Source organism: Budorcas taxicolor, chromosome 1 (assembly GCF_023091745.1).
Source record: "Budorcas taxicolor isolate Tak-1 chromosome 1, Takin1.1, whole genome shotgun sequence".
Lineage (NCBI taxonomy): Eukaryota > Metazoa > Chordata > Mammalia > Artiodactyla > Bovidae > Budorcas > Budorcas taxicolor.
This window is the reverse complement of record NC_068910.1, coordinates 7,677,818-7,690,262: the sequence shown is the minus strand read 5'-3', so window position 1 is coordinate 7,690,262 and position 12,445 is coordinate 7,677,818. Positions and strand designations below refer to the sequence as shown.

The 12,445-nt window shown below is 50.2% G+C and overlaps 1 protein-coding gene across 1 annotated transcript; it reads right to left on the bottom strand.

The window, feature by feature from the left end:
* Positions 1–1,551: 1,551 nt before the first annotated feature.
* Positions 1,552–4,109, bottom strand: RTP3 (receptor transporter protein 3). The gene is made up of 2 exons (XM_052637211.1): positions 3,955–4,109; positions 1,552–2,269 (listed from the first exon to the last, which is right to left on the bottom strand). The coding sequence occupies exons 1-2, from the start codon at positions 4,107–4,109 to the stop codon at positions 1,552–1,554; spliced, it is 873 nt and encodes a 290-aa protein (XP_052493171.1).
* Positions 4,110–12,445: the final 8,336 nt, after the last annotated feature.

The following is a 12,445-nucleotide window of genomic DNA, read 5'->3' as shown; positions in this document are numbered from 1 at the left end:
CGTATGATCTTGCAGTTCCATTTCAGAGTATATATCCAAAAGAGTTGTAAGCAGAGTCTCAAGAGATATTTGTGCACCCAAGTTCACAGAAGCACTAGTTCCAGCATCCAAGAGATGGAAGCAACCCACGTGTCTATCAACAGATGACTGGATAAACAAAATATGGTACATACATAGAGTGGAAAATGATTCAGCCCCAGTAAGGAAGTGAAGTCCTGTCACACACTACAACATGGGTGAACCTTGAGGGAATTATGCTAAGTGAAATGAACCGGTTACAAGAAGACAAACACTATATAATTCCACATATATGAGGTATATGTAGTCTAAAGTAGTCAAATTTAAAGAAATGGACAGAAGAATGTTGGTTAGCAGGGCCTAGGGGGAAGGAAAAAGGGGGAGTTGTTGTTTAACGGCTACAAAGCTTCAGTTTTGCAAAGTGAAGTAGTTGTAGAGATTGCCCCAGAGGGAGCAGCCTGCAGGCTGGGGCTAGACCAGACCAACCCTGTGCTTGCAGGAACCACTGACACTGATGAGGGGGGCAGACGGATGGAGAAGGGGATGAGGGTAAGGGAAAAGGAGCATTTGCTGTAAATGACTTTTGCTTTCATTTTAGCTATGTAAATGGGAGGATTCCTATTTCTACATTTAAAAGAAGATGTGAGAATGAGTCTTAAGATAGTTCTCATTAATCAGAACAGCAAACTTGTACAAAAACAACTGGATTTCAGAATCTAGCTGAGAATCCATGCACAGGCTTCCACCCTTGGTCCTTCAGAGCAGGGTTCCCCGCCGCCCCCCCCCCCCCCACCACCCTGATGATTTTGATTGTGCAACCCTGTCAATGAGAAACTGAACACACACACCAAATGGGTGTGTATTTATTTATTGCATCACTATCCCATTCTGCTAATAACATACATTACAAAACATGTGACAAGAAATAGTAAAGTACAAAGAATAAGTTAAATGGACCTTGGAAGGATAACTGCCGACCTTGGCGGAGCTTCCTGCCTCACCCCTCAGCTGTGTGTTAGCTCCTCAGTGGAGACCTCTGTCTTAGAACCTGGATTTTCAGGCAAATGCTTTGAACAGCAAACACCTCCACAGACTGACAATAGAGGGTCTGTGCGAAATTTTCTGATGAAAGGGCCCCCGGGTTGCATGAGATTTCCAAATGGTTCCATGAGCCATAAACGCCTCAGTCTCAGTTCTGCAGAGAATGAATGAAATTGCAGTATTTTTGTTTTTTTTTCATTGAGGTGAGCTTTACATTAAATTAACCGTTTCAAAGTGAACAGTGCAGGCGCATTTGGTACATTCACAGTATTATACAGCCATCACCTCTAAAATATTTTGGTCACCCCCCCCAAAAACCATACAGATTATATAGTTGTCCACCATTTCTCCTTTCCCTGTGCTTTGATTGGCATCCCTAAATCTACTTCCTGTCTCTAGATTTACCTAATCTGAATATTTTGCGTCAGTGGGATTATACAGTAGATGACTGTGTGTCTGATTTTATAAACTCACTGATCAAGATTTCGAGGCTCAGATAGTGACTTCTACCACAATTACAGTTACGATGATGATTATAATTACAATTAAAATTAGGATGAAACAGCAGCAGCGCATGCGTGTGCTCCTGGGATGCTGGGCTGGGTGGGAATAGAAGCTCTGATCGCAGGAGGAATCCTGGTCTCTTCTCTCCCTCTGGAAGCTGGTGTTCGTTCTTGGGCTCCACAAAGTAGGGAGGCTCTCAGCTGGTGTGGGCTCAGGAAACCACGATCTGGGTAATACCTTCTTTTTCTTCACTGCTTCCCCTCTGGTGCTTCCACTCGTGGGAGGCATTTCAGCGGTGATCCCAAGGGTGGGCGAGCTTATTGTGGGAAATGGCAGAGCTATTGGTGACTGCATGGCCAGACCTATGTCATTCTGGACACAAACGCCCTGCAGACATGCCTCGCAGTTATCACTGTTATGTGGCCCTTTGAGAGCAATGTCTTTAATCATAGGACTCTTCACGAACTTAATTCCTTCTCTATAGCATTTCTTCAGAATTTGCAACACCAGGTTGTTCAGGATCCTTGAGATGTTCTCTTCTGTGAACTCGGGAACCTCAAACAAAGGCTGGGCGCACTTCTGACATCTCTGGGCAAAAACTCTCATCTTCACCTGCCCCCTGGATTCCCCCTCACTCCAGTGCATGTGGAAAAGGACCTGAACTTGGGCAGAGGCCCAGTTTCGAGAGCACAAGGAGCACTGGAACCTATGGAGACAGAAGACAAGATCCATAACCTGGCTCAGTATGACCAAGCTGTGGGCTGTGTGGGAAGGACATGCAGAGACGTGATTTGATAGGGGTTGTGGGTTAGCGGGGAAGAAATCCTGAGCCCCATGTTCCTATCTCCATTGTGCCACCGACACAGAGTGTGACCCATGGGTATGTCTGCCATGAAAACAGCAAATCACAAACCCTTGGAGCTGGAAGGGACTTTGGGCAAATTCCAAGTCCAGTGTAATCATTTTAGAGATGAGGCACACCCTGGCAACGTGTCATGCCCGGAGACCCAGCAGGTGGAAGAGCCAGGACTGGAGCTCCAGTCTCTTGACCCCAAACCAAGGCTTCCTCACATGTAGATGTAAGTGGATCAGAGACTACGCGTGCAAGAGCCCCAGGAACCCTGAACTGAAATCCTCAAATAGATACAAGTGGATGTGGATAAATGCTGCAGTCTAAATGTTTGTGTACCCCCCAAATTCCCACGTTGGGATCCTAACACCCAAGGTGATGGTGTTAGAAAGTGAAGCCTTTGGGAGGTGATTAGGATGTCTGAGATTAGTGCTCCTACAGAAGCAAGCCCGCAGAGCACCTCAGCTCCTTCTGCCATGTAAGGACACAACAAGAAGCCTGTGGCCCAGAAGAGAAGCTGGCACCTTGATCTTGGACTTCCAGCCTCCAGACTGTAAGGAGTGAGCTGAGACTCTGCTGTGATGCTCCTGGCCTGGGAAAACGTACACCACCAGGAGAGAAGAGCTCTGCTTCCTCTGCCTGGACCCTCTCCCGGAAAAGGGATTGAGCACAACCCCAGTTCCGGGATAGAGTCCCAGGCCCCCACCCCCAACCCTGGAGGTTCCACTCTCCCAACTGGAAAAGAGAGGGCTAGACTTTGAATGACCTCAGAAGGTCCTACTTTTAAAAGACTCCATCAGACTTCTACAGTGTTGCAATGGATAGGAATCTGCCTGCCAGTGCAGGGGTCATGGGTTCAATCCCTGGTTGGGGAAGATCCCACATGCCTCAGAGTATCTCAAGCCTGTCGCCACCACTACTGAGTCCATGTGCTGCAACTTCTGAAGCCCACGTGCCTACAGCGTGTGCTCTGCAACAAGAGAACCCACTGCAGTGAGAAGCCTGTACAAGAGCAGTGAAGACCAGCACAGGCAGAAATAAATCAACAGACAAAATAAAAAGACTCCATTAGCTCCGAGTAGAGAGGGGCAAGGTTTGCTGTGTGTTGCTCAGCTCCTCACCGCCCTCCGCCCCTTCTCTGAGGGGGTCTTAGCCCACAGAGTCTCTCCCCCGCAGACTCTGTGTTGGATCCCAGGTGTCCCCAAAGCAGGGGACATGTGCCCTAAGCCTTGCTCATCCAGCTTTTGTGCAGTTGAGGGCAATAGCCTCCCTTCCTCCCCTTCTCTTTTCCTCACTGCTTCTTACCCTCACTGCTCACAGCTTCTTTTTTCTCTCTCTGGGCATTAGCTCAGTCTTGCTTTCATCTTGCAGTCCAGTGTAATAAGGAAAAAAATTTAATGAACCTGAAGCATCTTGGATGATGGGCACCTTCCTGTAATCTCCAATTTACAAGCATGAGCAGAAGAAAAGTAATGAGTGTATGAAGTAAGAAGAAATGAGCAAGAATTTTCTGGAATATTACCATCGTACTCCCTACTCACCAGGCGAAGGTCCACTGCTGGTATTGTGCCCACCCTGGCTTCAGCATGTTAGGAAGAAGGCTTTTGTCCAGTGTGAGTTGCCATGTGTGCCACGGCTTCACCTCCCGAATTAATTCCTGGAATATTCGCTTCCACACCTTCATGTCCAGATCCATCTCTGCTGTCGCAGTGAGCTGGGTGTGGCAGTGTCTCCCGGCTCTGACGGATCTGAGGTGCAACGTGAGGTTTCCTACTTTAGAAGAGCTCAGATCCACTCTCTCCTTATGTTCCTGGACTGAGCTCCTGAACCAGGTCTTTGCCTCAGGGACAAAGGTCAGCTGATTCTGGCTCAGTTTCAAGTACAGGACATGGCTCCATCGGGGATTTTAAAAGACGCGTAATGTGTGGCTTCATCCAGCGAAATATTACCAAAGAAGTGCCCCGGACTCCGTCGGGAGGGGCGAGTCTCAGCCTGGCTCTGCTGTTTGCCCACCTTTAACTGGGAACACACCTTTCTATCTCCAAAGCCCTACTCGTGGTGGAGACAGGCTCAGTTGCCCTTTCTCATTCTAACATTTGAAAGTCCTTATCAACTGGGCTGCTGTCCTCAGAATCCGGGAGGAGAGACACAAAGCAAGACACGGCCGTCCAGGGCCCTCCTTCGAACGCCCGTCCCTCTGCCTCTTTGCTCTTGTTCTTTACTTCCTTGCTTGTGCCAAGCCTCTGTGGGGCAGTCTTTCACAGACGCTAAGCTGTCCAAGCCTACTCTTCCACCCACTGGAGACAAAAGCTCTTGCGGTTCCTGTGCCCTGGAGATGAGGCTACAAGGTTCCCATGTGGGTGGGAGGGCATGGCCACACGCTGAGGTACTTCATCCTCTACTTCCTTCAGGAGAGGCTTGGGGCCCTCTGAGACCCAAGGTACCTGACTACAGAGCTCCCCACCTGCTCTGGCTTGTATATGGAGACTCTCAAAGCGGGCAAAAATACTGGAGTGGGTTACCACTCCCTTCTCTAGGGGATCTTCCTGACCCAAGGATAGAACCCAGGTCTTCTGCATTGCAGGCGGATTCCTTACTATCTGAGCCACCAGGGAAGCCCCTTTGTTCTCTCTTGGAGCGTCTTTATTTGTGTTTTGAGTTTTATTTTTCCACAACTCTGTTAACATTGCAAAAAAAGGTGAAAAAGCAAACAACCATGATTTTTTATTTATTTGGCCTCACTAGGTCTCAGCTGGGGCACATGTAATCTTTTAGTTGTGGCATGTGGGATCCAATTCCCTGACCAGGGATCGAACACAGGCCCCCTGCATTGGGAGAATGGAGTCTTAGCCTCTGGACCACCAGGGAAGTCCCCTATTATTTTTTAATGTTATCATTAAAACGTCTAACACAGCCCTCTGTGTTAAAGAAATTAAACAAGGAGTCCATTAGAACGAGGTGGTCGTGCTGCCCTGGTAGCCTTAGAAAGCAAACTGAAACCTCAGCCAGAAGTAACACACTGGAATCCGAGAAAATGAAACTTAAGAACGACCAGTCACAAGCAGCCAAGTAGACTTTGTCATATTAGGCCACCACACAAGCTATAGCCAATCAGATAATTTCCTTGTTTAGCTACTGTGTCTTCTCTATAAAAGCCCCCAGCCCCTGTCCATGGAGCACACCCAGCCATCTTCAGTTTAGTACTGCCTGATTCCAGCTGATATGTGCTCAAAATCTTGAAAATGTTAATGTGCCTCAGTTTATCTTTTAACATGTCTCTTCCCCAGTAGCATGCATGTGAGATTCATCCATGTCATGCCACGTCGCCATAATTTTTTGATTCTCAATCTTACATATTCCATTGGATGAAATTTGCAGTGCATTTGGCCACACCAGTGTTTGCTTATTACATATAATGGGAATGTGTGTATCCTTTAAGGTATGTTTTCTCGTGCCTTTCCATTGGTGTTTGGTCAGGGTGTTCTCTTGCTCTGTACATCCTCTCCCCGTCCGGTGCCTGCTTCACCTGCACTCTGCTGACGCGACTGAACTTCCTACATTGCTGCCTCCACTCCAGCTCTTATCAAAGCCCTGATGGTTGCTCTTATCAAAGCCCTGATGAGGGGTGCGCCTCGCCATTGGTTTCCCTGGTAATTAATGAGCCCACCTGATGATCAGCCTTCCCCCTGGGAGCAAAGACTGTCGCCACCTTCTGCCCGCCTTCCACCACACTCGGTGGGGTGTTGCTCCCGGATCTTGCTTCTGACAGGTAAGCTCCCCCATCCATTAAACTGCTGGTGTCTCTGTTCCCGACTCCAGGCTCTTTCTTTGGTATTGAGGTGGGGCAAGCACAGGCCTTGTAGGCCTGTGGGGTGCAGCCCTCCAGTTGGGTTGATACACCAATTTTTTTTGGGGGGGGGGAGTTTATGAGTGTTTCAATTGCTCTAATCCTCACCAGCACTTGGAATTGTCCAACCACCAGTCCAGGGGCACGGCCACCAGCCTGAGTCTGCGTTTCTCATCTCACTGGCCTTGGCCCCAAGGGGTCGTGATGGGGCAGCTTTATTAACTCAGGACACGTTTCTCTGGAGCCAGGGCAAACCATCTCTCCCCCAGGGAGTCCTCCTAGGGCAGCAGAAGAGTTAATAAACAAATAATCAATAATATAAGACTAATTCTAAGGTATAAGGAAACTACATAGTATTGTAGTAGGGGTCTGGGTCTTGCAAGGGGTCTGGGTCTCCCTGGAGAAGCTGTGGTCAGTCCAGGGATAGCAGAAATGGTCACCAGGGGCCATGGGGCCAGGAGGCTTTCTGAGTGCCTGAACCGTGTGGAGCCTTGCCCTGCAGCTGCAGCTCAGTGTGTGACCCTGGGCTTGGAGAGGAAGTCTGGGTGCCAGCGCAGAGCAGGCCACACAAACTGTGTGGGACTCCTGGATCTGTGTGGAGAGGGCTCTGGAAAAGGTCATCAGCAGACCCAGGCTACAAATGGGCAGCCCAGACCGCCTGCACTCACGCCCACCCCCGCCCTCCCCCCCACAGACCGCCTGCACTCAGGCCCCCCCCGCCCCCCCCTCGCATACCCCCCCAGACCCCCGCCCACCTCCGCCAGCGCTGGAAATGGCAGACCGCCTTTCTCCTGCTGTGTTCTTCCAGCTCCCCCTACTGAGAAAGCTTACCGTTGCTCCCTCTAAAGGAATTCCAGCTGAGAGCATGCACTGATCGCTGCCGGTGCATTTTGAGCTGGGAGGCAGTAAGCTGATGACTGACGCAAACTATACAAATGTATGACAGGACCCCATCGAAGCCGCTGACGGGAAAAGGGGCTGATCTGAATCACTGTAGCAAACAGTGTTTTGCCTGGAAGTCATAAGGCTAAAGATGAAAGGAGTTGGAACGAGCATACTCTGTAACTGGTAAATGTGTTTTCTAGAGGGCTGCAATTCCAAAATTGCCTCACAGGTGTGCTGAGACAGAACAAAGAAGTAGATGGATGATAGAAGGTGGTTTGTACCGCAGGAGAGGGAAGTTACACCCCAGGAAAGAAGGCTGGAGTGAACCCTGAGGACGGCTTAGATCGAATGCAGCTCAGTACGCACTCAGCTGGGTAGATACAGAAACAAGGTGAGCACATCTGTGCACGTGACTTACACGCGTTGCCTTTACCTTTGGTGCCTCACTCTGTTGAGACGGGCCAGCAGCAACAAGAGCACCCAGTGTTAAGACTTTGGTTTCTGGCTCTCATTGTCCAGTAAAAGGAAGGAAGACTCCTTGGTAAAACAGCTGATTGTAGGCTTCGGGCAGGAAACATACAAGATCGGCCTGTAGCGTCTTGTGGTGCCAGAAAATAAGGAAGTTCTCAAAAAACAAATGGATGCGGGCATGCCAAAAGGATGTGGGAACCAACTTGAAACAGATCCCAGCTGGCCTAAGCTGGGGCTAACATTTCTCTAATGGGCCAGACACTGTGCCAAGTTTGTTTTTTTTTTTTTAAATCGAATCCTCTCTACAGCCCTGGGAGGTTATTACTCCCATTTTAGAGATGAGAAAACTGAGGTCCAGAGAGGTGAAAGGAAAACGCTTCTCCTGTAGCCCAGGTGCACTGTTGGAAGATGAAGGCTGCCATTTGTCTCATGGCTTGTTGGAGTGGCCCCCAGGTTCCAGGTGACTGGCCCATCTGAGACCATCCCTGCGTGACATCATTTCTCCCTTGGGCCGTCCTTCCCGCAGCCTGAAAAGGCCCTGCTGTGGGTAAGGAAGCAGGAAACCAGGCTGCTTCCTTGTTCCTGCCTGGCCTGAGGGTGGGGGTGGGGCATCTGTCTGTGTGGCATCCTGAGGGATGGGCTTTCCCTGCCGAGCATCTGGGGAGCAGCTGCTCCCCAAGCAGCAAACGCTCTTCACAGTGTTGTAGCCACACGTTCCGGGAAACAAACTCACTCACAAGGACAATGCAGATAGTGGAGTGCAGTTTATTACACCGCCGGGCCCAAGGCAGAGTCTCCTCTTAGCCAAAGACCCCAACCAGCTTTTGTGAAAATCATTTATACCCCATGTGTACGTGTCTGAACCCACCACTCCAAATTCCTTGAGACTTACATAAACCAAGGAAAATACAATCCCAATAACCCCATCATTCACATGCTATGTGCTCATGTGCTCAGACAGTCAAACACTTAGCCAATAATCAATAAACCCGAGGTTACACTCCGATTGATACAGAAAAATCTATGGCCTGTCTGGAGGAAGGGGTGATTAGTGTGTTTTCTCTTAGGCGATGAGTAACCTAGATACGATCTTCAAGATTCCCCTGTCTTGAGAGGGTCTTTCTTATCCTTCTGTTGTTTTCATAGGCACTGAACAGAGTTCAGAGTCCACTGGAAAGGTGGCCGAGCATGGTCAGCATGAACAGGCCTGAGATGGAGTCCAGGCCCTATGAATTCCTTCTTCAACAGAACCCGGACATCTGTGCTCCCTCCTCCCCCTTGCTTCTAGAGGACCGGCCAGCCTTCTCCCCTTGTCCTTCCCTTCCTCGGCTGTGACAAGCCTTAAAGGATTCCGAGGAAGGTTCACCAGGGCAGTTTCTCTTCTAAGACCTTTATGTGGAGGGCAGCAGCTCTGGTGTGTATCTCATTGACGCCTCCCAGCTTCAACTCAGTCCACTGCCTCAGCCCCCCACTCCCCATCCCCACCTCCCTGGAGCCCAGGATGCCATGGTTCCCAACCAGCCAATGTTAGCCACAGCTAACCTGACCTGCCTCTTGAGAAACCTATGTGCAGGTCAGGAAGCAACAGTTAGAACTGGACATGGAACAACAGACTGGTTCCAAATAGGAAAAGGAGTACGTCAAGGCTGAATATTGTCACCCTGCTTATTTAACTTATATGCAGAGTACATCATGAGAAACGCTGGACTGGAAGAAGCACAAGCTGGAATCAAGATTGCCGGGAGAAATATCAATAACCTCAGATATGCAGATGACATCACCCTTATGGCAGAAAGTGAAGAAGAACTAAAAAGCTTCTTGATGAAAGTGAAAGAGGAGAGTGAAAAAGTTGGCTTAAAACTCAACATTCAGAAAACGAAGATCGTGGCATCTGGTCCTATCACCTCATGGCAAATAGATGGGGAAACAGTGGAAACAGTGTCAGACTTTATTTTTCTGGGCTCCAAAATCACTGCAGATGGTGACTGCAGCCATGAAATTAAAAGACGCTTACTCCTTGGAAGGAAAGTTATGACCAACCTAGAGAGCATATTGAAAAGGAGAGATATTACTTTGCCAAAAAATGTCCATCTAGTCAAGGGTATGGTTTTTCCAGTGGTCATGTATGGATGTGAGAGTTGGACTGTGGAGAAGGCTGAGCACTAAAGAATTGATGCTTTTGAACTGTGGTGTTGGAGAAGACTCTTGAGAGTCCCTTGGACTGCAAGGAGATCCAACCAGTCCATTCTAAAGGAGATCAGTCCTGGGTGTTCATTAGAAGGACTGATGCTGAAGCTGAAACTCCAATACTTTGGCCACCTCATGTGAAGAGTTGACTCATTGGAAAAGACCCTGATGCTGGGAGGGATTGGGGGCAGGAGGAAAAGGGGATGACAGAGGATGAGATGGCTGGATGGCATCACCGACTCAATGGGCATGAGTTTGAGTGAACTCTGGGAGTTGGTGATGGACAGGGAGGCCTGGCGTGCTGCGATTCATGGGGTCGCAAAGAGTCAGACTCGACTGAGCGACTGAACTGAACTGAACACACTGCAAGTGGCCAGCATCACAGCAGTGAACCCTGACACAAAACTTTGCAGACGATGATGTAAGAAGAACCACTTTACAAGTGTGACAGCCAGCATGCGTGGGAGCAAAGGCGCCAGTCAGCATGAGTGGGTTCTGTAAAGAGGCTGGACACAGGGAGGGTGTGGCTTGCTGGCTTCCTAGGGGACAGGTACCTCCAGTAGTCCTCTCCTCTGAGGGTGCCCCCTCCTCACCTTAGGAGCCATGTGAGTCCTCAGAGCCGCACCCCTCCCCCACTAGGCTCAGCCCTGACCTTAGCACCCCTTAGTGATTGACATTAAGCCCATGGTGGACCCTCGCTGCCAGCAGGAAGGACAGGAAGGAGCTGTGGGGACATGCTGCGCGGCACGGCTCCCTGCTTCCCACCAGTTTTCCTTCTTTGCCCTGCACCCCATTCCTGCTCATTCTTGCTTGGAGAGCTCTGCTTCCCTCCCCAGTGGACAGTGTCTTGCAGCCCTTGTGGCTGGTCTGGGCGGGCCCAGAGCACGGCTGGACCCCAGGGGATCAAAGCCTGGAGCCCAGCCAGCAAACCTGGTCGTCACCCTCCAGGCTGTCTGCCTCTGAATCAGCCACCTTGCAGTCCTGAACTCTGCTCCCAGCTTCCCAGATCCCTGTTTTAGCTGAGCACAGGACTGAGGTCGGCTGATCAAGAATTTAATCCACAGAAAGAAAGGAGGAAGGCTGGCTTCCAGGGGGCTGGCATGGGCTCTGGAGAGCAGGGGTCTGGCTGGGGAGGAAGCATGACCTTGGGCCAGGCCTGGGGGTCATGGAGACTCTTTCCAGTCAGGAGCTTGCTCAGCAGCCCCCGAGGGCATGGAACAGTTGGCCTCTCTGCCCCAGGGTGGCAGGTTCTTGCCCCGCTGCACTCTGAGGCAGGCAGGGTGGGGGCGGGAGGTGAGACAGACTGTAAAGCTGGAGGTATCAGCCCTTGCTGGGAACATTCTGCTCAATGATTCAGTTGTTTCCTTATTCCTCCTGTGGACTGCTTTGATGTCCCAGCTTCATATGATGTTCACAGCTCATTGTGATCAACAGCAGTGTGCTGGGGCCTCCAGAGTGTGGAGGCTCAGTGCCAGTGTGGGAGGAAGGTGGATACTGCCAGGACATTCAGGCCCTTCTTGGCACTGCCTTCCCAGCAGGGACACAGAATTTCCTAGGGGATCTGGGGGTGGGGGTGGGGTGGGGTGAGGAGAGCACACAGCCCCTGGGATCTGAGGCAGCCTAGAGGGGCTTTGGCATCACCTTGCTCCCAGGCCTCGGCGTCCTCATCTGTGAAATGGGCAGAATGATGGGGGGACCCACCTAGCAAGAATGGCTGAGGATCCGAGTTGGGCACACACAGTGCCGGCGCTGCGCTCAGGGGTTGGGCAGCGTCTGCCAAGCATGCTTGTTTCTTTTTCTCTCCCTCTCCCGCATCCTGCTCTCCCTTCACTTCTTCTCCAGAACCTGTGCCCAGCTCAGCTCCATCACACTGCAACTCAAGTAACCACAACTTTTGTCCATTTGCAAATATCCCTCCCCTTCCTCGCCCCTGGACTTTCCCAGTGGCTCAGATGGTAAAGAATCTGCCTGCAATGCAGAAGACCCAGGAGACATGGGTTTGATCCCTGGATCAGAAAGATCCCCTGGAGGAGGAAATGACTACCCACTCCAGTGTTCTTGCCTGGCGAATGCCATGGACAAGGAACCTGGTGAGCTACAGTCCATGGGGTCACAAAGAGTCAGACATGACTGCGACTAACACTTTTGCTTCACTTTTCTCTCCCCTCTGGGCCGCCCAGGTGGCTCTGGTGGTAAAGAAGCCAGTTGCCGAAGCAGGAGACTTAAGAGATACAGGTTCAATCCCTGAGTCATGAAGATCCCCTGGAATAGGAAAGGACAACCCACTCCAGTGTTCTTGCCTGGAGAATCCCAGGGACGGGGGAGCCTGGTGGGCTGCCGTCTATGGGGTCGCACAGAGTCGGACACGACTGAAGTGACTTCGCAGCAGCAGCAGCAGCGTTAGACTTAAGAAAGTGGCAGAGAAAAGCCCCATAATGCAGATTAAACTAATGCATGTGTCTTCTCTATAGTTATAACATTGTAAACAGCACAAAAAATTGAGAAAATATTTTTCCAGCACTGGAAAATGCTTATATATCTGATTCAGGAAAGATGTTGCTCACATCATTGACAAATAATTGAAGTTCTGTCATGCTTCTAGTCATTTCTCTTTCATCTTTCTCTTTAACATAAAAGAAAGG

Excerpts from the sequence above, each read along its gene's own strand:
- RTP3 (XM_052637211.1), bottom strand. The coding sequence starts at position 4,109 with ATGGATCTGGACATGAAGGTGTGGAAGCGAATATTCCAGGAATTAATT. Across the intron at positions 2,270-3,954 it reads CAGCAGTGGACCTTCGCCTG|GTTCCAGTGCTCCTTGTGCT; the intron begins GTGAGTAGGGAG and ends CTGTCTCCATAG.